This window comes from Apiospora phragmitis (assembly GCF_038363925.1).
Source record: "Apiospora phragmitis strain CBS 135458 chromosome Unknown utg000004l:1.0-3135199.0:1.0-3139288.0, whole genome shotgun sequence".
Lineage (NCBI taxonomy): Eukaryota > Fungi > Ascomycota > Sordariomycetes > Amphisphaeriales > Apiosporaceae > Apiospora > Apiospora phragmitis.
In genome coordinates, this window is record NW_027117402.1 from 155,922 (window position 1) to 179,703 (window position 23,782).

A 23,782-nucleotide genomic window follows, 5' to 3' on the forward strand; every position below is an offset into this window, starting at 1 on the left:
CAACCACCACAACCACATACACACTCAACAACCGTGATCTTCTTCAACACGAAAGCAACAAACGCTTCTTTCATTGCTGCACTTTGACTGATTTCAAAAATATCAGGAACGAACAGTACCGGTTTCCGGAGTTGGGAACATTCTTTGGCCACCGTGAATAAGCCTGAGTACTGGACGGCAAACACTTCGTGTGGTGCGATCTGTCGAAAAAAAAAAGCAAACATGACAAGAACCAGGAGGGGTTGCAATCTACACACGCGGCCAGCTCCTCCGGATGACCAACCGGTAATTGAATTCGCCATGGTCTCTAGGCATAAGGCAGCCAGCAGCCGCAAAAGAAAAAAAAAACCGATGGCTGGTATGAGTGTTACATGGTGCCTTGCTGCAGCTTCTCATACACAATTATATTGACTCGATATCTCACTTATGGCGAAGTCGCTGAGCTAGCCCCTTTCCGTCGGTGTCGGCCTTCATCTATCCCAGTTCTACCGGGACTTCGCAGCTACCCTAGACCGAGCCAAGGGGAGAAAAAGCAATCAATCAACCAAATATCTCGAGGCACTCTATCGAAACAAGCAGAACATGGCGCCGCTGCGGGCAAGGGATAAGAAAAATTTATTCGGCAGCGCGTTTGCCAGTCGCGCATCCTTTCTTAATGGACGCGTCCTTCGTGTTGCTTGCCATGGTAGGAACGGTCTAGGGTAGCTAGGTCTGAAGCCCTGGCGTATCTGTGCTGAAAGCCATGTTCCCTTCCCCAGGTCTGTCTGTTTGGTACACATTTTGCCTTTGAATCCTATCGTATAAATCCGTCCTCACTTGGACATCCATGAGTTCTCTGCTTCTTTCTCGACTTCAAAACGTCAAAGACACGTCCACCTTGTTGTGAGGTATAGCTACCATCAACATATTACACTTGCCAAACATACACCAGTGAGACTGTTTCGGTTGACTGCTAGAATCAGTACTCTCTGAATCATCACAACCTTGGGCTAGAAACCCTCGTTACAGGGTAACACCCGTCTCATCACCCGCTCTCAATCCCCCATAGCTCTTCACGTCATCCATCCCACAAGCGGGAACGCTGCTGCCAAAGGCCGGGTGTTCGACCATGGTCATCCTTGAGGGAGAAGCGGCGAAGACCGAGTTTCTCCGCGAGGTGTGGGAGCGTAGAGACGAGTTGCTAGAGTCGCCCGAGGACACCAAGAAGACTGCGTTCTGGGTTTCTATAGCAGAGGACTTCAAGTGGAAAGGGTGCCAGGTCTTCAGTGGGCCTCGCCAGGTAAGCGACCTTCTTTTACCTTAGACCGCCATCGGCGTCCGCACGAGTCATATCCTCACGTCTCGTCTACCCTGCCTCCCGCTTTCAACCTCACCTGATAACCGGGCCTGCGTTCTATATGCCAAAACCTGAGTCCTGCCATCACCTTCGTCCTCTCGTTGCTAACGAACCCGTCCTTGCCTGGACGTCTCTGCGTATAGGCCAAGGCAAGAATGGCGGCCATCTGCAAACACCGAAAGGGGAAAAGGGCCAACGGCACTCCTCGCAACTTCAAACTCAAGAAGAGAACCGAGTTTGAGAAGGCCAAGGACGCCATGATCCCTGTCTGGGATGCGGTCAAGCTGCTCAACAAAGCGACCGAGTTCAAGCGTCTGATGACGACATGCCTGTCCCCGGAGGCGATGGGGCTGAAGTTATCGCAGATCGCCGCCGCCGCCGCCGCAGCTAACACCGCCATCGGCGGCAGCGGCAGTGACGACGCTGCTGTCCGAAACGAGACGCGTGAAGAAGAAGACACGCGATTGATCATCCAGCCCCAAATGTACGAGGACATGGAGAAGTTCATCGCGAGAGTCAAGACGACACCATACGGGGCGCGGCTGGAGGACATGTCCCCAGAGTCCCAGGAGAGGGACATCGATCACGAGGCGAACAATGATGACGATGATGATGAAAGAGTGGATCCCAGTGCGCTTCCATCTATTGAGGAGGGAAATACTGATGATAGTGATGATAGCGATAGTTCCATCTCGGACTCTGCTGAAGGCAGGGGACAACGCCACCACTACTCATCAGGGAAGAGTATCGTCGTATAAACTCGTCGGAGTTACCAGGCCGGAACTTTAAAGGAGTTAGGTTGGTGCCCAAAAAGCAGAAGGAGCACGACATGTGGAGGAAAGAGTGGATTGCGCTGTACAGGAACAAGCACTTTCGAGGTCTCAGAGTTGAGGAGGAGGCAGCGTTGGCTAAGCGAGGGACTTCCTCATCAGGCAGTCGAGCAAAGAAACGACGAGGCAGTATGATGGAGCAAGCCCTCCTTCCCATACCACCGCAATCCTCTCAACCCGCCCGTGGCTCAAGTCCGATCTTTGCTGGGCCCGAGGGCCACCATTCACCTGAGATGGAAGAAGAAGAAGAAGAAGTCGGCACAGAGACCAACGAGTCCTCGACGTTTCGTGCGGGCCAGCAGGGCCCGGACTTTGCATCGAGCCCCCCGCCGCCAGAGACGGGCGACCTCATGAACATGGACCTTGACGAATTCATGTACGACTCTGATCCGAAACCATCCTCGGGCCTGAACCAGCCGGCATCAAGTCGAACACCAATCCAGGGGCCTTCTCGCCGTCGAAGTTCGACGTGTTACCCCTATCCATCCGAAGACCCTCCAAGTCCCCGGGGGCGGCCATCCCCAATTCTGGGCGCCTCGCATCTCGACCGTCATCATAATCCTACCCCGGCACGGTCCGAGTCCGGGCTTTTAGTCTCCCAGGTCAGTCGTACTCCGGTACCGGCGCCGCGGCCGTGGGAGGGTCTAGAGCGGAGAAAGCGCGAGGACACCATCTCTCCTCTTCTCCATGAATGCGTCGCAGCAAAAGGAAAAGGCTCGCAGAAGTGCTACGGCGGGACCGTCCAGCCAGCCAGCGGCAGAGCAGCGGAAGAGAAAGAGAAGCACCGTCGCATCAGACCCAAGTCTTTCGCAATCTTCGAGCAAGGCCACCAGGACAAGTGTTGAGCTAGCTGGAGCCTCTGCATCATCTGGACAAGGCGCTCAGGGGGCAACAGCATGGGATCAGCAGCAGCAACGCGAATCATCTTCCATGTCGACGCAGCCAAGGCAACCTGAAGATCACGGCGCCACGACTGCAGCGGCAACAGCCAGCCCAGATTTACAGCCAGCTGTGAAGGAATTCAAGAAGAAAAAGAAAGAAAAGCAAACGAAACAGAAGGGGAAGGGGAAAAAGAAGGGGAAAAAGAAGGGAAAAGAGAAGGGAAAAAGAGAAGGAAAGGGGAAAGGGGGAGGAGGAAGTGGAAAAGGACGTGTGTGAAGAGGCAAGACCAGAACCGGCTGTTGTCGATACGAGGGACGACGACGTTCTACGACAACATTTTGCCAACATTAAGAGGACCCGCCACGCCACGTACATCGGCGCACCAGCGTTGAATAATTCCATGGAGTACTTGCGAAGACAGGAGGTGACGACCATCAACTTGCTAAGGGGAGCTGCCCGACGTCCGACTGCTGCTGCTGTAAAGCCGGCACCGTTGGGAGAGGCATGCTCTCTTGACGGAGTTGAATCTGCATTACCCTCCTCGTCACAGAATATAGCATCACAGGGACCCCCTAGGGCACCAAGGAAGATGCTGGAAATGCAAAGATACCACACCTCCATACCTACACCGGCGGAGGCACCACGACACTTAGCGGCGGCAGCGACAGGGTCAAATGCCTTACCAGTTGCACACTCACCACTACTACGACAGACGGCGGATGGAGACGACGAAAGCTCCCACAGCCGGGACGAGTCACATGCCATTCAAACCAAGAAGAAAGGTAATAGTTTCAACCGGGCGAAATGGACGGAAAGACGCCGGGGCATAATGAATGGCCGCAACTCGGCTGTGCCACCGTCACCAGCTGCCCAATTACCGCGCCGTGAGCCCACTCTCGAGAATGGGACAGGGCAAGCGGAAAGTTCCTACTCGCCGGCGAAGCAACGGGACAGGCGGCACAGTACCACGAGCCTTCACGACGCTGCTGCTATGCCGCCACCGCCGCTGTCATCTGCGGTTCCCAAACCGAATACCCTCAAGGAACTGCTGGAGGATTCCTCCCCACCCAGGAAATATCAGAAAAGGCGTCACGGCACCGCGAGTCGCCGTGACTTGCGCCGTGACTCGGTCGGGCCACCGGTGACGCCTGATGCCCCAGGCCCGGGGCGGTTATCGACTCCCGAGGAATGGCGAGGAGAATCCGTCTTCACGGAACGGTGGAATAGTTCCCGTGGCGCAGCCGAAGAAGCACCACTGTTTGTTTCGTCACCAAACTGTGACCCAATCGGTCACAACAAAAAAGGACGAAAGGCTAGCTTAGCAAGCCATGGCAACAAAGCAGTGATTGATTTAACGGCAGCACCACCGTTAGGGTTTTCATCTTCGGCTCCTGTCTTCACTACACCGTCAGCGGCAACAGCCACAGCAGCAACAATTGCTACGGGTGAACATCATGTTTTGGTTGAGCAGACGTCATCAGCTCGCCCGAAGCGACAAGGGGATACCAATGCCACAACAAAGACGAAGAAGCAAAAGAAGGGGCATGCGGGCGAGTCATCTCGTGAGGCAGCACGTGCTAATCCACCCGAGGCGGACTACACCTTTAACAGAAGATGTAAGAGTGTACCGCCACCCTCCTCCACCAGGGGTAGAGGCTGTCATTGCAGGTGTTAATTCGAGTATTAAACCAGGTGAGAACTTAAAGAGAAAAATCGGGGACAGAGAGGACGATGATTGACTGTGTCTTTTTCCTTTGTAGGCCTTTTGGGCTTTTTGTACATCTATTGGCTGTTATTGGTATGAATGTTCTCTGGGTTTGGTACGGTACGGTTCGTCTTATCAGCGTAGCTTTGCGATAGGTAGAAGGAATTCAAAGTCAGCGTGCAATGTGCATGTAAAGATGCAACAGCAATTGCCGAGTCATGCATTTGGCGAATTGCATGTGATACCAAGTAAGATATGTTTGCATGAATCTCACCATGATGTTGGAGTTGGGAGGTTGAGTCGTGAGAAAACGGAATTATCTTGCGACGTGTGTGTGCGCACCTTCCATCATCCCATTGGCCTGTCGGTAATAAGACAAGGGCAGAATCGGAATCCTTGATTCTTTGAGTTTGGCATTGTGGTGTTGGAATACATTACCTATATATATCTTCATACATGATCATCATGGTGCAATCCATACCGAAAACTCTCATATTATTATCAATGAGCAGTGCATTCATTCATTATTGATTTGTTGGTAGGCATGCGGCTGACACGTGCAAGCACAATGCACTGAATAAGTTGAATTGAAGATAAGATAAAGCCTCGGGCCATAAGCCGGGATGCCGTGCATAGAGGATACCTGGTCCTTCCCTCAGCTCTCAACAATTATCTGTTTCGGGCAAGAGGGGCTGGGCCTTGCATCTGATCGGCTTCCCCAACAGAAAAAAAAAATTGTTCCGCACAGGGTCGTGAGGGTCCTGGAAGCATTGGCATTCTGGCATTGGCAGAAAAGAATTGATTGAGAAGAAGGCGGGACCCTCTGTCGACCCCACTCCTTCTGCCTGCGTTCCATTCATCCCATAAATCTCCAAAGCGCACATCAGGACCCTGCATCTTCTCAACCCTTATCGGATCAAACCCAGATCCGTCTTCCATGACCATTAATAGCATACCCCCCTGGCTTATATCCCAAGTCGACAATCATGGTTCACGTAGAAATCTACCAAGTGAGTGACTCTCTTGCTTCCAAAGATCTCGGAATAGCCTCTCAAGCCAGAGCATGCGGTGATGGAGACAGAGGGTACTTGGATGCTCGTACCGTACCGGACATGGAGATCTGCAGTAGCGTTGGGCGGGTAAAAGCCCCATTCGGTCCCTCATTTTCCCCCCACGTCCCACGTTGTATCCATTCCGCAAAGTTTCAACCTCACAGACAGCAAGCAGGAAGGACAGCAAACGCCCAGAAAAGCAACACTTCTCCAGATCTCGCAGCGTGGCAGCCTGACCGCCGAGATAATCGCCATTGCTACTGCTTAGTTCTTGCTTCTATCTTGTGGAGTGATTTCACCATCGTGCTACATCAGATCATTTGTGCCAACGCTTTGTCGATCGCCCCAATCACCACAATTCAAAGAATTCAATAGCCTTGTATCTACTGTTATGCTAGCTACCTACTGTAAAGGACCTAGGGGACTATGTATTGCACCCGTGGGAACCAGAGGCAGCAGAGGCACTTGACACTGGTCGGTACATAGTGCTGTAGAAGGTAACACTTGCCTGCTTCCTTTTCTCTCTCAATTTCACTTTCACATGCCAAGTAGCCTGGCAGGAGACCCGCCAGATCGAGGTGCCAACTGAACGCCACGCGGGCCCAAGCCCCCTCTAGCCAGCTAGCCTTCCGCGGCAGCACGGCTTGAGTTCGTTCAAGGGCGGTGAGGGAACTCTGAGGGAACCACACAGTGACACGTCAATGCTGCTGTCCCGGTACGCATGTCTTACCTCTTATTTTCGGGATGCGCAGTGGGCGCGGCTCATCCTCATCTGTTCTTGATTTTGCAGCAGCAGATCCAGCAGATTTACAGTTTTGATCATCCCTCATCATCCCGACATGTCGTGCAGGGCTGGAAAGCCAATATCCATCGGTACATATCAGGAGGGCTCCAAACACAGAGTGACCTATCCGGCACGTGTAGGAATGACCAGGCTGTATGACTTCTCGAGAACGCCGCCGACGAGGGAGTTACGCCAATTGCCGATTAACACATGGGAATTGAAAATGTCTATTGCCGAATTATTGCCTAGTTATCTCCTTTGCGTGACTGTCAGTCGGCGTACAGGTTTTTCTTAATCCAACGGCTGTCGGGGTTGAACCAGACTTGCGGAACAGGGCCGAACCCAACGGGTGGTCTTCTGGAGACGGCAGGGGACCAAGACCTCGAATCACCTTGAACCAGGATACTTGATAGGCATTGACAGATCGGCCCCTGTATCTCGGGTTCCACGTTCGTGATACTGTCGTACCGTATGTAGACATACTGTATTTGATGCTGCACGCCGCCTGGAGCAATGCAGCTTTGGTGTCTGCTTGGTTTGCCCCCTCCCCGCCCAGCCCAAATCAAAGCTCGAAAAAGTCTCGACTGCTTCCATAGGCCATGCCGGCCCCCTTGATCGGCGGCGAGATGCTTCTTGTAACTTGTGGGCGCCCTAAAACACCACCGTCGGACGTACCGCTACACTCGAGGCTCCTGTATTCGCCCCCTCGGGTGGTCTGTCCATTCCGACTAGTTGCCCAGATCAGTCTAACCGCTTCGCTTTTTTCCCTGTGCACGGTCTAGGTCTAGGAATGTCGAAAGGAGAGGTGGCGGGGGTCATTTCCTGTAGCGTAGCGTCCCTCGTTGATTGATAGAGTATCACCAGATATGTAGATAGACACATGGCAACATGGCCAAGAAGACTGAGTGAGTATAAGAGGCTGGAAGCAATAAGCGTTCTGTAACCTCCAGGAAGGGACCGCCAGAGCATTGAAGCATAAATGCAAAGTTCAGCCAGTGAGGCTTGCGATAAGAAATTGTTCTTGATTCTTATTAACATTGCCCCCATTTCACCCAGCTCTTCCTGGTCATTGCCGTCCCAGACTGGTGGATTTGCTCAAGCCCCAAACTCTACCCCGATATTTTTCTCAGTTTCGACTCGGAACTTATTATTTGGCACCTTGAGGTACATTGGCCAATTGGCTATTTATTTCAAGGATTGTACCCTCGTACAGACAGACACATCTGCATTCACCTGCAATTCGATCAATTATATTCATTACCTACAGCAGTACCTACCTACATACCTACACCAGCCGGACGCCGTTGGACGAGAAAAAGAAGGGAAGCGACAGGCGTGTGAGAAACAGTTTAAAACCAAAAATAGTCCATCCCACTTCGGACCCAAACCCGCCAGTTCCCCCAACAAAATTGGCTCACAAGGAAAAGAAACCGACAAGCCTTGGCTCGCTGCTACTCAATCCCCGGCTACCACTACCACAGGAGAGTGGCCACTCTGGGACCCTCTTTTCTCCATTGCCGTTTCGTCGTTTCTTTTTATTGGCGTCGTTTGCTCTCCTCCCCTTTCCTCGAGAAGTCGATTCTACAGTTAATACAGTCACTCACTGTGCACTACTTCTTCCAAGTGTCTGTCACTTCCAACCGCAGATCCCACGACCCTGTCTCAACTTGGTCTGAAGTCGGAAACTTATTAGATCTGACTCCCTTCAGCCAAAAGGGCCAGACCACAAAACATCCGTCAAGAAGGAAGGATCTTGGGAAAAAAAGACACCATCGAATAATAACCAACACATCTTCTTTCTCTCTTTCAATAGACAAGAAAAAGGCACATACACAAACACCATCATGGCTTCCACGACAGGACGGGCTACTCGTCAGAACCCTGCGCTTCGTCGTACCATGACCTCGACCACAGCCGAGTCAGACATGTCGTCGCCCTCGACACGCATGGGTTCCCCCATCGACTCCCCTAGAGCTTCGGCCTCGTCCACTTCCCTCTCCTCCATGTCTTCGCTCGACGAGAACACCAAGACGTCGCACGGCAAGCTCATCGACACCTACGGCAATGAGTTCCAGATTCCCGACTACACCATCAAGGACATCCACGATGCCATCCCCAAGCACTGCTTCGAGCGGTCCGCCGTCAAGGGTCTGTACTACGTCTTCCGCGACATTGCTCTCGTGTCCGCCAACTTCTACCTCGCCAACAAGTACGTGACGCCCGAGATCATCCCCAGCACGCCTGCCCGTGTTGTCCTCTGGGGCCTGTATGCCTTCATGCAGGGTCTCTTCTGCACCGGTCTCTGGGTCTTGGCCCACGAGTGCGGTCACCAGGCCTTCAGCACCTCCAAGATTCTCAACGACACCGTCGGCTGGATTGTGCACTCGGCCCTACTGGTCCCCTACTTCAGCTGGAAGATCTCTCACGGCAAGCACCACAAGGCCACCGGCCACATGGAGCGCGACATGGTCTTCTTGCCCCGCACCCGTGATCAGCAGGCCACTAGAATGGGCAAGTTCGTCCACGAGCTCAGCGAGCTCGGCGAGGAGACCCCAATTGTCACCCTTATCCACCTGATCGGCCAGCAGCTCATCGGCTGGCCCAACTACCTGATGACCAACGTCACCGGCCACAACTTCCACGAGCGCCAGCGCGAGGGCCGCGGCAAGGGCAAGAGGAACGGCTTCGGCGGTGGCGTTAACCACTTCAGCCCCAGCAGCCCCCTGTATGAGGCCAAGGACGCCAAGCTTATCCTGCTGAGCGACCTTGGCATCGCCATCACTGCCACCGCCCTCTTCTTCCTCTGCAAGACCTTCGGCACCTCCAACATGATGGTCTGGTACTTCCTGCCCTACCTTTGGGTCAACCACTGGCTGGTCGCCATCACCTTCCTCCAGCACACCGACCCCTCGCTTCCCCACTACGCTGCCGAGTCGTGGACCTATGTCCGTGGCGCCGCCGCCACCATCGACCGTGAGTTCGGCTTCATTGGCCGCAATCTTCTGCACGGCATCATCGAGACCCACGTCTTGCACCACTACGTCTCGACGATCCCCTTCTACAACGCCGACGAGGCCAGCGATGCCATCAAGAAGGTCATGGGCCGCCACTACCGCTCCGATGTCAAGGATGGCTCCATTGGATTCATCAAGGCCATGTGGCGCAGCGCCCGCATGTGCCAGTGGGTTGAGCCCAGCGAGGGTGCCCAGGGCGAGGGCAAGGGCGTCTTGTTCTTCCGCAACCGCAACAACATTGGCACCCAGTCCGCCAAGGTGGCCGCACCGGCGTCATGATCATGTTCCGCCGACGAGAAAGGAAATGGGAAGCAAGCAAAAACGCCTTGGTCTCGATCGTCTATGGTCCATAGACCTGTCTCTCCCATGCACGGAAGCCGCGTGAAAACCAAGCGGCTGGCGGACTTGTTTGGGGAAAAGAGTAATGGCAGCAGGGAACGATGATGTGTGGACCTGAAGACCTGAAGATCTGAAGATTTATCGTGGTTTAATGGATGCTCGCGATGTTGGCGATTCTGCGTCTGGAGTTTTGGAGTTGCAATTACATGTTTCTGGTCATGCGGCTGATTCTTGATTACCCGATGCAATCTTCCTTACCTCCCCTGTAAATAGACAACACCACCACCATGACGACGACAAGACGAAAGAAAAAACAAGATGAAAAAGACGGGTGTTTTTAGAAATAGACCTAGTATAGCATGCTAGAATTGAGGGTTACGTTTGACTACCAAACTTCTCTTGGACTCGATGAATGGACGACTTACTTGCCTTGCTTGATTGTGTGCATACGATCTGGATTCGACCTGGCTCCCTCCCGCGGACCGTTGAGATACATTATATAAAGATGGATGCGCTTGTGCCCAACTCCCGGACTCCCGGAGCAGTCGATTGCGCCGCGTATCGATCTATAAACTTACGGCTCGCGTATGAATGTCGGGAGTGTCAAGGGCATAGTTGCTGGTGTGATGGTGATGCTGGTGCGGGAAACAGTCCAGTACTGACAGAGATGGCACGAGGTGAGGGCGGTTGAACCCATCCACACACCCCACTATCTCACTACTGGGGGCGGCTGAAATGGCATAGTCAGATCGCAGCAGAACAGGGGATAGACGCCACCCCTCTTGAGCCGGCCGACCTATATAAATGTAAATGACAATACGGCGAACTGAATCCATTCGTATCATGCATACATACATAGACCTGGAGTCTGGGATGGATGATACGTTCGTGGCAAAGGGAGTGATGAATAAGGGAAACGGCACAGCAGATGAGAGCCATTGTCGATCTTTGCAATTCATCATCCATCATAACTGATTTGACTATCTAATGGAACTGACCCCGACTGCCAGGTAAAAACAAGATGCAGCCGCAAAATTTCAAAGCCCACCTACTTACTCACTCTGGCAGCTTCGCAAGAGAGCAGAGGCAGAGAGAGGAAGTTTCTAAATGCCTAAAATCATTTCCATTTTCCATTGCCATATGCGTGAGTGCCAGTCAGTCAGTGTCGCGCTTTTGCCATAATGTACAATCAAAACATCGCTGCTGTCATTCTATTTTCCCCCTTCCTTTTCTTCTCGAAACTCCGTCCGTATTCCATTTCCTTTCTTCTCCTCTGTCCTTCTCTCTGAGAGAAAGAGACCAACTCCTTCACGAAAGACAAGGTAAAGGGGGCATTGGTTGGTGGGTATCTGTTCCAGGCATGAATCCTGAAGGTGGAAAAAAAAAAGGTGAAAAGGGTTTCAAAAGTAAGAAAGAGAAAAACTCCCCATCGCCCTGGTCTCTCCTACTCATACACACGCACGTTCAATTTTTCTTCTTCAAGTCGAGGTTCTGATGATTTGTTGGCCCATCACCGCCATGAAATCAAGAGCCGCTCCCTCTTTCTTGCTTGCTTGCTTGCTTGCTCCTAGGTGGCTACCGCCAGCGAAGTAGTAGAGGAGACGCTGTCATTCCTACCGAGACTCTGCTTCCTCCTTCGGTTCTTCATGCGGCTCTTCTTGTTTCGGATCCGCCGAGCTACCGGTATCGAATTCGGGTCCATCGCGGGCGACTTGCCCCTCTCGCGTCCTTCTTCGTCGTGCTCCTTTTTGATGACAACCAGAGGTGTCGACGATGACGAGCCGGGTTTGGCTGTAGTGGGCGGAGGCGGCGGTGTTTTTGGCATCGGTGCCTGTGTCGTTGCCTTCGCTGTGATAGCTGCAGGTGCGGACGAATCATGGCCGTCGTGGTTATGCTTGCGCTTCTTGCGCGAGGGAGTGTCTTCGGGTCCGAGGGACTTGCGGCGCTTCTTGCTGGACTTGGATTTCTTGCGAGACGAGACCTCCCCAACCTGAGCTGCCTTGCATGGTGTTGTCAACCCGTCGGGAGTCTTGCCGTGCTTGTGTTTGCGCTTCTTCTTGTGCTCGCCATCCTTGCGAGCATGCTTCAAATCCAAGACAGCAGCGTCGGCATCGCCGGCACCATGGGCAGCTGTCTCGCCACCGACAACATCATCATGGCTGTATTCACCCTGCTGCTGCTTTTCATGATAAGACTCCCAGGTTGACTTGTCCTTCTGGTGGTGGTCCGTCTTGTGCTCTTTGCAGGGCGATGGCTCCTCCGCTGGCACTTCGCTATCTCGGCGGCGACGCTTCTTGGAAGAAGACTTTGAACTTGCTGTTGCCGCTGAAGCAGCAGGGCTTGAAAGGATGGTGCCCCAAAGGTTGTCGCTCTTCTTCTGCTTTTGTGATGTCTCGAGCACCTTGGGTGGCTTCTGCGTCGCACTACTGCTACTACTGCTGCTCTTCTGCAAGAAAAGGGCGCTCGTCCGCTACCGGCTTCGAGCGTGCGGATGCTGCTTTATACAGCTTCGGGATTGTAGGCGCTGGCACGGGCGTGACAGGTTCGACTGTGGTGGGGCCTGTCGCTTGTGTGGCCGACTTGGGCAGCTCGGATGCCAATCGTTTTCTCTCGGATACGAAGTCGCTGGGGGGCTTGCGATGCTCGATCTGTGTCTGGTTTGGCTTTGCGGCCGTGAAACCCGGGATGACGGGTAGCGGGATGGGCGTATAGGACTTCAACCTCGGCGGCGCAGAAGATGAGGGAAGCTCAGGCTTCTGTCTCTGCTTGCTGGGGGATGATGCGAGCGAATCCTGCTCAGGCCCCTTCCTGTTTTCCTGGGCTTGGCCGGTCGTGGTGAGGTTGTTCAGCCAGCGAGGCGATTCCCGCAGCACGTAATTCAATGCCGAGGCCCTCGAGTTCTGAGAGTCCCCCTTTCCGTCCGCCTCATCATCAGAAGCCGCGGAACCTGTGATCTCCGCCAGCGGCTTGGGTGGTAGAATGGTCTCATCACCACCCTCATCACCACCCTCATCATCCTCGGAAGCCTCGGAAGCCTCAGAGATGACTTTGGCCAACTGCTGGGTTGGTAGGGTGATCTCATCCTCATCCTCGTCCTCCCCTTTCACGTCGTCAGAAAACGTCACCTTCTTGATCGTAGCCTTCCTCCCTCCGACAACCCTGAGTTATTAACCACAAGCTTGGAGATGGGTTTCGGCGTCTCTTCCGAATCATCGTCATCATCATCTGACTGACCGAGGGAGGACTTGAATCTACCCGTCAACGCCGACCGATAGGGCCCTGCTGGCTTGGACCGAGCTGTGGGTGCTTTGGATGAGGGACTGGAGGACATGAGGATCCCAAGCTGTTGGTTGGATGGAGGGCATTCCGCCTCCAGCTGCTTTCTGATCAGAACAGAAGAGGCTTCCGAGTCTGCAGAGCGAAGGTCCGACTCATCCGAGACCTTAGCATCTTGTGCAGTCTGCCTTCGAGCTGTAGGAGTCGTACTGTTGCTCGGGGTCGCACGGTCCAGACTGCATGGCGGAAGCTGAACCTCTTCTGTGTCGTCTTCGTCGTCGTCGTCGACTTCGCTCTCCTCGCAGTCGTTTGATTGGGATCGAGGCTCAGCGTTCTTCTCTTCCTCGGCTATTTGTGCATTGTTGGGAGGCTCGCAGCCAAAGACGTATTTTCCGCGGTGGCGACCGTTGAGGATGAGGCCCTCCCAAGGTCCGTTCCCGACATAGGTGTAGCCACGGTCGCCCAAGCTGACGAATAACGTGTTGTACTTCCACGAGTACTCCTTGAAAGCTTTAGGGAGTCCGTCTGCATCATCTAGAACCTCGCCACGCCAGAATCGCTCGTCTTCGCTACCGACTGACGCATTGTCGTCGTCTTCGTCCGACTGCTCCGCATCCGAAAAACGGTCTCGGAAATGTTTCGGGTAGTTCAAGCCAAATGTCTTGCCTGTCGTATTGCCCGAATTTTGCTGTTCCTGCTGCTTGGGGTACAGTGTGTTGATGGGCGTGAAAGCTGTGGTCGGCGTAGGTTGCCTACGTCTTACCTCAATGCGTGGGGTTTCGTCCTTTGGCGTTGCAGTTGCCATCGATGATTGTGATTGCAAAGGGCCTTTGATGATATCGTCACCCAAGTGGTCGTCGGATAAGTCGGTGTCTTCAAAGAAAGAATCGGGTATTTCTTCAATCAGTGCTGTCGGGCATGGTTAGCAAGCAAGGAATGCAGAGACAGCGACGTATGGTTAACAACACACTCTTTGGTTCGACTCTGCGATTCGTCATCTTCTTGATTTGGTCAATGGCTTCACGACCCGAGACACGCTTGCTGCGAGCCTCCGCTTCGGCCTTCTCCTTGGCTGCCTCTTCCGCTGCGGCAGCGGCCTCTTCCTCGAGTCGCTTCTTCGAGGCTGTGTTATGCTCTCGTAGTCGCTCAATCAGGTCCGCAGACTTGCGGGTTGAGGGTCTCGCACATGGAAACGACCCTGGCATCGCGCCAGCCGAGCTTGAAGGTGGGTCCGTAGCCTCTCGCTGGGTGCTGTTTCCCTTCCTACAGGGTACAGAATGCGTCCCTCTCGTGTTCTTCAGCGTGTAAGAGTCCGGCGTTTTCGCAACGATGCGCACCTCATCATCTGACTCTTTCGACAGAGAGTCGTCGCCATCCTTAATCGGGATGACCTGAGCCTTGGGAGTCGATAGCTGCTTAGAACTTGACGCGATTTCCTTATTGGCAGCCTTCTGTGGTAAGGGCGAGGACGGGACTACATCATCCTGTAAAGCTCGGACCCGGGCACGGAGATTATGGTTCTGCTGTGGTGGAATAATTTCCCCATTGTCGCTGTCGGAAGGAACATCATAGACATCTTTCTGCAGGTTCCGAGACTTAGCGGAGGAGGCTGATGCTCGGGAGGGGGCAGGCTTTGATTTAGGCGTTTTCAACTCGGCCTTGGCTGGCAATGCATCTGCTTTGACTGAGGGGGCAGTTTGCAAGCTTGATGCGGGTCCTTGTTGGTTCTGGTTGGAAGGAGTATGCTTGGGCGACTTGGGCGACTTGGATGGCAATGCCGTTTTCAACTCTTTTGATTCCCTTGGCTGTACTGGGTGCTCATGGCCAGGGGCAATCTTTTTGACCGCGGGAACAGGAGTTCGATCCATAGGCAGTGAAGATGAGACTTGCTTCTTGACTGCGGGGGTAATAGCCCGGTTCTTGGGCAGTGAAGAAGAGACCTTCCGGCTCCCCGAACCATCCTAAGTTAAATGATATCAGCCAAGTTCTCGTGCTTCAGGCAAGGCAGCACAACTTACATTGTTTGATGTTTGAGGGATTCTGGTTCCAGCTTTTGGCGTAGAATCCGGCTTCTGGGTGCTGTCAAGATTCCTGCCCATGAAGATGCGATCTGTGTCTGCACTACTCGAGCGGCTCGAGTTACTCGAGTCGCTTGATATCTCGATTTGGGGCGTCGGTACTGCTGCTGTTTCTCTTGCTTCTGTGCTTGATCCTAGCGCGCGGCCAGAGGCTGGAGCCTGACGGTCCGGATTCGATGAAGTCCCCTTGGCGGGCTTGGGATGGTTGGGTGTAGCAGGCCCTCTTTGGCTCTGAGCAGACTTGGTCTTGGCATTGGCGGATGGGGTCCTGGGTGTCTCCTGGGATAAGGCAGGCGACGGTTCCGTCAGGAAAACATGTAGGGCTTCGCCGTCCTTCAGCGTCTCGAGCTGATCGTCCAACGCGCACGAGTAGAAGTCCACGTCCTTGATGGAATCCACCTCGACGAGTCGACCTTGTTGGGGTGCTCCTGGCGGAATCTGTGCAGCGCCTTGAGCCCGACGTCGGCGTAGGTGTCGTTTTCCATCATGTTCATCCGGTAGCGACCGAGCGATTCTGCGTGCGCCGCGTCATGTCGCTTGTCGTGGTTGTGCATCAAGATAGGCAGTTTGGTGTGGTCGTGCACGAAGACATGCACAGCGAGAGGCGCCATCTTCGTTTGTTGCTTGGCGCGAGGCATGGCGAGAAAATCGATGCGAAAAAAACAGGTTCAAGCAGTTCAAATATGCGATGCGATGGGCGAGTCTTGTATGCGCAAGGAAGGCGCGAAACCTATGCGACAAGATCTGGCGATCGCAACCACGATGTCGCGTTACGGGTATTGGCGGAAATATGAAGGATTTCAAAGATTTGGACTGAATCTCCAATATAAGAGACACCAAAGATATATCACAATCAACAGGCGCGCATCGCAAGTCGCCAAGTGATAGAAGGGTATATTCGAAGGAAGTCGCCAATCCACACTGGAAGGATGAGCTCGACGTCGTCGATGTTGGCCCAAGTTGATAACCAAGGACACCAAATCAGAAGGTGGTGGTCAAGAAGAAGTCGCAATCACAAATCCGAGGCTTTACATCTACCTCACCCCTGACTCCTGCAACGATTGTGCCTGGCGTCTTTGAATCGAAGTCATCTAGAGGAAGGGCAGGTGAGTTAAGTGGGGGGTATAAAGACCTCTACCCAAATCTCGGGTCAGTATGAAGCTAGGCAGCGGGTCAATTCGATGCACTTCACCAATCTGACTTGCTGAGTAATGGGATGATATCAAAGGGGAACCAAAACACAAGGCAATTGTTCGTTAATTGATTGAACTGACTGAATCAATTGAGGGAGAGTGGGTGGTGAAGTTTCGGCTGGTGTTGAAGAAACGGGTTCCCCTCGCGTTTCCGACGCGAGACTCGACGCGAATCTTCAGAGGCTAGCGCGTTTTGCTTCTTGCAATTAAGTTCAATGAAGTTCAATTAAAACCCAGCCACCCGACTTTGCTCTCAACTGCTAGGAACTTGCCTATCTCAAGTGGGCATCCGCTTTGCTCGAAGCCCTGTTGCGAAGTGAAATGATATATCATATGCTCCGTATGAGTTGTCGGTTCGTTGGAGCAGATTGACCTAAATCAGGGTAATACATATTTGTCACCGTAAAAACTGCGCAATTGCAAAATACCTCTCTGCCAATACCGCTCTCAAACTCAACCTGTGGTTTCCCGTTGCTTTCCAGGAACGGGCCAAACAAACGCATGGGGCAATCCAATCGACTGGTGACCAGGATGGTGTTGCTGCCATTGCTCGTACCTTCATTTTGCGACGCCGATTGGTAACCACTTGCCTACTTCACTTCCTGCTCTGAAGATGATGAGTAGACAATGTAAAAGGTATTTTGCCGCTGAGCAGCAGAATAGAGAAGAACTTACATGCACCCTATATGCTCTTCTTCGTTCTGCGACATAGTGATGACTATGAACTTGACCGCTTTCGAAATATTCTGGGGTAACCCAATGACGTAATGGGCCGAAGCAGCTGACGGTTAGCAAACGGCCACCTTCCTCATGGCCTCAATCTGACAACATCTTGCCCCTCATCATTCACTTTGCTCGGATCGCAAATGGGGCATCGAAGCCAGGAGCCAGCGTTGTGTTGAAGCGACATCTTCTTCAGGGCAACCCCTATATGCACCGCTCGCCACTCAGTTTAGCAGCAATGTCTCTCAAGCCCGAAGATTTTGTGCTTCCATCCTCGCGACTCATGTTACCTGATGGGCTCGAATGACGCATCGAAAGCGCAATGAGAGGGGAGAAGAGGAAACTTTCTTTTGCAGGTGGTCCTTCTCATCCCAGGTGCTGTCCAAGTTCTAGTAGCCACGAATGACCTCAGAGTCGCCGGAACTGGAATGTCTTTCCGCGTTGGCGGTTGACTTCTTGAGTCACACTGGGTCCGCCTACCGACCCGAACCACCTGTGCCAACTCCACGAAGCCCCGAAGGCCTCCGAAGCGCAAAAAAAGAGGCCGCTCGTTCGCTGGAGTTCTTTCTGGGCGGTGGCAAGCGGGAAATCCCCGGCGAGGGGGGAGCGAACGGGGACGGATCCGCACCTTGCGAGAAGCGAAAACGAAAACTGGGAAAGCTTGTTTGCCTATGGGGGCCATCCAGAAGCCTGGCGCCAGCCGCGTAAACGCAAGCCGGAAGTAGTAGTAGGCGCAGAGAGGGGCCAAAGCCATGGGCTTCTTCGTGAAGAGAGGGGCTCAGGTGAGTCGCCAGCCTGACAGAAGAAGAGGCTGAATTCGCCTCCCGTCCGGAGGGGAAGCCCTATGAGGCCTCTCTCATGATGGAGCCATGGAGCAGGGCGCGGGGGGCGCTCATGCGAACGTGCTAGCAAACTGGCAAGGCAGATTGGCGGATGGGTGCACTATTTTCGGATGGAAATAGGTGGGTGCCAATACTTGCTCTCTATCGAACCTCGCCGCCTGGAGAAAGCATGAATCAGGTAAGGTAGGAGGACAGTGCTGCTGAGTATGCCTTGGTCTTGACCCCCGTACAATTTACGTAGGGCACACGGGGCGCCGTACTCGCGAAGCGAACGGTGGGCGACGGGGGACTATGACCATTGTGTGTGCTTTGCGACCATTGCCGCACACGATACGATGTCAAGATTTCCCTCATACCTGTTCAGAGGGCCTGTTCCGTTGCCTGGAGTCGCATTGGGACCGGGTCCGTCCTTGGATCATGCGACACTCAAATCGAGACACAGCCTCCGCACTCCATGTGGCACAGGCAGCATGGCTCTCGCTTTTTTTGGAAAATGCCCCATAATTTGGCCTGACCCTCCACTGGCAAGCCACGGATCATCCGAATTCCTTTCTCTCCTCTGAGTCCCCGTCTTCGACAGGTATATATCGGGAAAATACTGTACATGATTCACGTGACAATTCGGACCAGGGAGGCCTGCGCAGGTCGTTGAAGAAGCTTACTGTGTACGTAATGCGGCGGGCTCTGTGCCCTGCGATACCCACAGCGGGAAGGACATCCGAGAAAATGAAGGGTCCGGCGCGCCTACGCCCCAAAGCCTCTGGCCACTGCAGGCACTTTCTTCATGAATTCGCGACCGACGGGAACTATTCGGGGAACCGACTAGTAAGTACTTACTACTGACATTTTCTCTTGCAGCTTGCAAGTGGTGCAGTCGTAGCGCAGGCGAATGACAATATGGATGAAGCAGTCAGTGGTTACTGTTCTTCCTCCTTGGGGTTTCAGAAGGCGGCAGTCACACATGCTGACATGGATATCGGCGACAATTATCTCGTTGTAGGTAGTAGTAGGGAATGGCAACATAAAATGTTGTCGCAGCTATTGCGACCATTTCCATCCAGGGGCGGCCTTTTTCTCATCCAGATTCCATGGGAGCCACCCAATCAGGCTCTTCAGATGGGCTACGTTTATTCTTCACCGACCATACCTATTCGAGACGGCGCTAGTAGGGGTTGCACGCACCAAAAAGCTGTCCTTCACCACCAAAAATCATCGTGAAATATATCAGAATACGCCGAATTCTTCTCCCTAACACTAACCATCTAACCCTATCTAACATCCTCTAACACTAACCCGTTACGCCAGTTCGAATGGTGGTAATTTTAAGTTTGTACGTGGTCGGGAAGTGCTTCAAAAATGAGATTGAACCAGCGTCATCCCGAATAGGTATGGTCGGTGAAGAATAAACGCCCTCCTTCAGATGCCGTCCCGAATGCTTAGCCAAGGTCGAGGTGGGTAACGTTGCGTCGGCCGGAGCCAGGAGTGGGCTTGCCAGCCGCTCACAAGCCAGCCACGGCGGTTGAGATCGCGCAGCTTGGCTTTTAGGTGAGTTAGGAAGCCAGGGTGCTGCTAGCCCATGCCGGGGTTCTGGTTTTCTTTCTTTCTTTCGTTCTCCTGTCTTTTCCTCAGACGAAAATGCGCAAAATGGCATTGATCAACAGGAGTTTCCACCGCAATCACATATGCCACATGCGAGATCTGAGGAGTTTGTCAAGACATGCATGGGTTTTCTTCGTTTTTGGCGAATACGTGCAAGTATATACGTAAGCCCGTTTCCATCCCGTCGGCTGCGCGGGCAATGATTGGATCTGGGACGACGTGCGTGAAACATTGTTAATAAGCCGCCATCTGATATCGCACACATTAGTCCTGCTGGTAGTACATCCAACATCGGTCGTTGGGTAGTGACGACAGCCTGCTACGTAATCCCCCACCGGCCTGCCCTCAATTAGTCTTCGAGCTGAAGTTCATGTGCGAGACCTGGTACGAGACCTGGATCGCGACGTGCGAGACAGGATCGCAGACAGCTGTCGCTGTCTGACTGTCTATCGGGTCTAGATAGATAGGTAGGTACTCATGACCAGATACGAGACCAATTACCCAAGCATTGATTTGGAATGGGAGGCCACCGGGTACACACGAGGTCGGGTTCACCTGCCAGCGCACGCCAGGCAGTTTAGTGGCTTACCATCCGGCCCAGTGGCTAAGGGAAAATCATCCGAACTTGAGATGCGACGAAGAACCGATGGGCGAAGATGGGTGGCCCTGGTTTCTCTCGGTCGGGTATGTTAGGTAAGTACGAAGTAAGCTACTGAGTAAGGTGTGCTGCATTAACCTTCCCCCTGAACGTTTACCTTGGCTGTGCGCGTGGTTGATCGTCGAAACGCATGAATTGGCAGCGGGTACATCGGCAATCTTCAAGGAAGGAATTACGCCGAACCACCGTTGCCCTCTGCTTTTCTTTCTTTTCCTATTTTCAGATGATGGTGATCAACCGGAAACATCGCGCTTAACCAGGTAGTCAACATAGGCGGCCTTTCACAATTGAATTGTATGCGACGATCGCTCGGACAATAGCTTGTAATCCCTACGCCTTACTACTTCAGTTTAAAGGTGCAGTAGTGCAGTGTGTGGTAGTAATGAAGACTTTTTGGAAACAAGGAAGAGTGCACATGAAACGGCGGCTCTGCTCGTCTGCCCTTCTGCCCTGGGTCATCTGGCAAATAAGAGGCTCTGCTGAGGCGCTCCAAAAAGGAAGTGCAGCCCAAAGGGAGCAAGGACAGGGGGACCTCTGCCGGGGGGAGGGAGGGTGCCGGCTTGGGATTGGCACGTTTAGCACAGAGAGACAGGCCAGAATTGCCCGTTTGGCCCCCTGTTGGGCTGCAGTAAGCTTGAAGATTGGCTACCAAATTGATGCGGCACAACAGGGAAACGCAGGAACAAGCCATCCAGCAGCGTGCACTGGAAGCTTGGTGCTTGGCCAGTCACCTTCGCCAATCAGCTAGTAGCCAGTAGCCCAGCGTGCGTATTCCCGGCTGCGGACCCCATTAAACTAGCCTCTCGTCCCGCCGGCCCCGCATGCCCCTTTTGGGAGGGACTCTCGAGTCTTAGGCGGCAGGGGGGGCCAATTCAACCTCTAGCTTCGTTCCAAATCCTCAGGGTCTTGACCAGTCTGCAGCGCTTGATTGGCTAAGGGTCGTCATTCTCCAGACTCCATCCTCCCCTTTTACACTTGAGACCTTTCCCTCCACGACCACGACTCACTCACACCCACCCAGCAGAGCAGGAATTCCATCCCATTTCCTCTCCCGCCACTCGCTGGGCTGGTGCCGGGGCTGGCTTACTGCTCCGGTGGATTGCTTGGATCTTTCTCGCCTCCCTAATGCGGCCACTGAATGCCATTCCCAGCGTGATACCCACGCCCTCCAGAAACGAGAGGCAATCTGGACACGACGTGCAGGGGGTGTCAGATAGGATTGTTAGGATGCTAGCTCATGGGGGTTGGGGACAATGGACACACCCCACCAGGCCTGGTAACCAATGATGCCGTGCCGATCCAAGTGAACAATGGCCTGCCCGGACGTGATATGCGCGTGGTGGGTTCTTTTTCTTTGTCCCCTTATTGTTCCATGTGGGTAATGTGAATGGCTGAGCGAGTAGGCAGTACCGAAGGAGGGGCCCTGTATCCGTACCGCCGTAATGTACCTCGCCAGGCCGCCCGTCTCTACATACACAATCGACAAAAAGCTCAGATACGGGGTCTGACGGCTCGTGGATATTTAGAACCCTCAATTCCGGCCATCTTGTCCAGACTTTTGTTTCGTTCCATCTTCACCATCCTTTTCACTTCTTCTTTCCACAAGCCAAACATTCCTTCCATCCAGCATCAACAACGCAAAGTCGTTTCAGCCTGGGGCTTGCATTACTTCATTCATTCCTTCTACCACGAAAAGCATCAACCGCCTGTTTCAGCAACACCACAGCCCGGCGCTCCATTCAGTCCTTCAGACAAAACTCGCGGTAACCTTTTCGACACCGAAAAACACTCAACCACAACCACACATACCAATCACACCAACATCCAAAATGGGTCGATTCACCAGCTACGCCGCCACTCTGGCCGCCACCCTCGCCGCCACCGCCAGCGGTCACATGATCATGAAGACCCCTGCGCCCATCGGCAACCCGGACAACTCACCCCTTGAGCTCCGACGGCTCCAACTTCCCCTGCAAGGTCACCGGCGACCCCGCCACCTTCTACGCCAAGGGCGAGACCACCAAGGTCAAGGCCGGCGAGAAGCAGACCCTGTCCTTCACCGGCAGCGCCGTCCACGGCGGCGGCTCGTGCCAGCTCGCCATCACCACCGACAAGCAGCCCAGCGCCTCCACCCAGTGGTCCGTCATCCAGAGCATCGAGGGCGGCTGCCCCTCCAAGGACGGCAGCGGCCCCAGCGAGTACGAGTTCTCCATCCCCGACAGCGTCCCCAGCGGCGACTACGTCTTCGCCTGGACCTGGATCTCCAAGATGTCGGGTGGCCCTGAGTACTACATGAACTGCGCCAAGCTCCAGGTCGAGGGCGGCGGCAACAAGCGATCGGTTGACACCCGCGCCGAGGAGATGCCCAACCTCTTCGTCGCCAACCTCGCCAGCGTCAACACCTGCAAATCCCGCGAAGGCGGCTCCAGCATCGACGTCCTGTTCCCCGTGCCCGGCCCCAACGTCGTCAAGCCTGGTTCCAGCAACACCTTCGCCAAGGCCGTTGGCGACCAGTGCTTCCCCAAGGGCGGCAGCGCCAAGGGTGTTCTGGCCGGTGCTAGCGGTTCTGCTCCCTCGACCGGCGGCGGCGACGACTCTGCTCCCTCCGCCCCTGCTCCCAGCGCCCCTGCCGCCACGTCCGCTGCTGGCTCCAAGCCCACTGGCTCCGCTCCCGGCGGTGTCTTCGTGACCATGCCCAAACGGCGGCGGCGCTCCCGCTGCTACCTCGACCGCGGCTGCTTCCAAGCCCACCACCACCGCTGCCGCGCCCGCTGCTCCCAGCGCTCCCGCCGCCTCTGCTCCCGCTGCCCCCAAGCCCTCGACCCCCACCACTCCTGGTGCCGGTGCCGGCTCCGGCAGCTCCAAGGGTGCCATGAGCGGCAAGTGCACCGAGGAGGGTCAGTTCAACTGCGTCGGCGAGCAGTTCCAGCAGTGCGCCTCGGGTGCCTGGACCTCGCTCCAGGCCATGGCCGCCGGCACCAAGTGCAACCAGGGCTTCTCCACCTCCCTCTGGGTCCCTTCGCGCCGCCTCCGCCGCGGAACCCGCGCCGCTGCTCTGTAAATTAAACCAAGAGACAGACAGACAGTTTATTCTTCTTCTCAGTTCCTGTACATATATCCTCGATCTGCCTCCGCTGCAGCAAATACCGAAAAAACCGAGCAGGACTCAAAAAATTCATGAATATTCTTCTTCTTTCATCCTCCACTCGTTCGGATACTCGACCCCAACTTTTCGACTTGTACATAGCTTGAATAGGGCATGTTTCTTTCTTCTTCATCTTCATTTTTCGGTATTTTGGCGTTGCTTGCGAAATGGCATACAAGGCAGGGGGATCACATGATGGACTGCATCTTCTTTCACGACAGGGACGAGAAAAGGGAAATACCCAATAAGAGGCTTGGTTTTCAGAAGTTTCGATAGACCCAGCCAGTGGACAAGAACCAAATACACACCAGCTGTTGTAAACATAC

General features: G+C 54.0%; 5 protein-coding genes across 5 annotated transcripts; 4 read left to right on the plus strand and 1 right to left on the minus strand.

Moving 5' to 3' along the window:
• Positions 1-1,491: 1,491 nt before the first annotated feature.
• PG994_003222 (uncharacterized protein) lies at positions 1,492-2,094 on the plus strand (the record flags this gene model as incomplete). The annotated part of the gene is made up of 1 exon (XM_066854631.1): positions 1,492-2,094. The coding sequence occupies one exon, from the start codon at positions 1,492-1,494 to the stop codon at positions 2,092-2,094; it is 603 nt and encodes a 200-aa protein (XP_066718909.1).
• A 71-nt stretch (positions 2,095-2,165) lies between these two features.
• On the plus strand, positions 2,166-3,011 carry PG994_003223 (uncharacterized protein; the record flags this gene model as incomplete). Its single annotated transcript, XM_066854632.1, has 1 exon — positions 2,166-3,011. The coding sequence occupies one exon, from the start codon at positions 2,166-2,168 to the stop codon at positions 3,009-3,011; it is 846 nt and encodes a 281-aa protein (XP_066718910.1).
• A 5,422-nt stretch (positions 3,012-8,433) lies between these two features.
• On the plus strand, positions 8,434-9,882 carry PG994_003224 (fatty acid desaturase; the record flags this gene model as incomplete). Its single annotated transcript, XM_066854633.1, has 1 exon — positions 8,434-9,882. The coding sequence occupies one exon, from the start codon at positions 8,434-8,436 to the stop codon at positions 9,880-9,882; it is 1,449 nt and encodes a 482-aa protein (XP_066718911.1).
• Positions 9,883-11,509: 1,627 nt separating this feature from the next.
• On the minus strand, positions 11,510-15,934 carry PG994_003225 (uncharacterized protein; the record flags this gene model as incomplete). Its single annotated transcript, XM_066854634.1, has 6 exons — positions 11,510-12,412; positions 12,492-13,042; positions 13,177-14,127; positions 14,189-15,179; positions 15,237-15,644; positions 15,710-15,934. 6 exons carry the CDS (start codon positions 15,932-15,934, stop codon positions 11,510-11,512), a joined length of 4,029 nt encoding a protein of 1,342 aa, XP_066718912.1.
• Positions 15,935-22,140: 6,206 nt separating this feature from the next.
• Positions 22,141-23,372, plus strand: PG994_003226 (uncharacterized protein; the record flags this gene model as incomplete). Its single annotated transcript, XM_066854635.1, has 3 exons — positions 22,141-22,226; positions 22,261-22,996; positions 23,058-23,372. 3 exons carry the CDS (start codon positions 22,141-22,143, stop codon positions 23,370-23,372), a joined length of 1,137 nt encoding a protein of 378 aa, XP_066718913.1.
• Between the last annotated feature and the right edge of the window lie 410 nt (positions 23,373-23,782).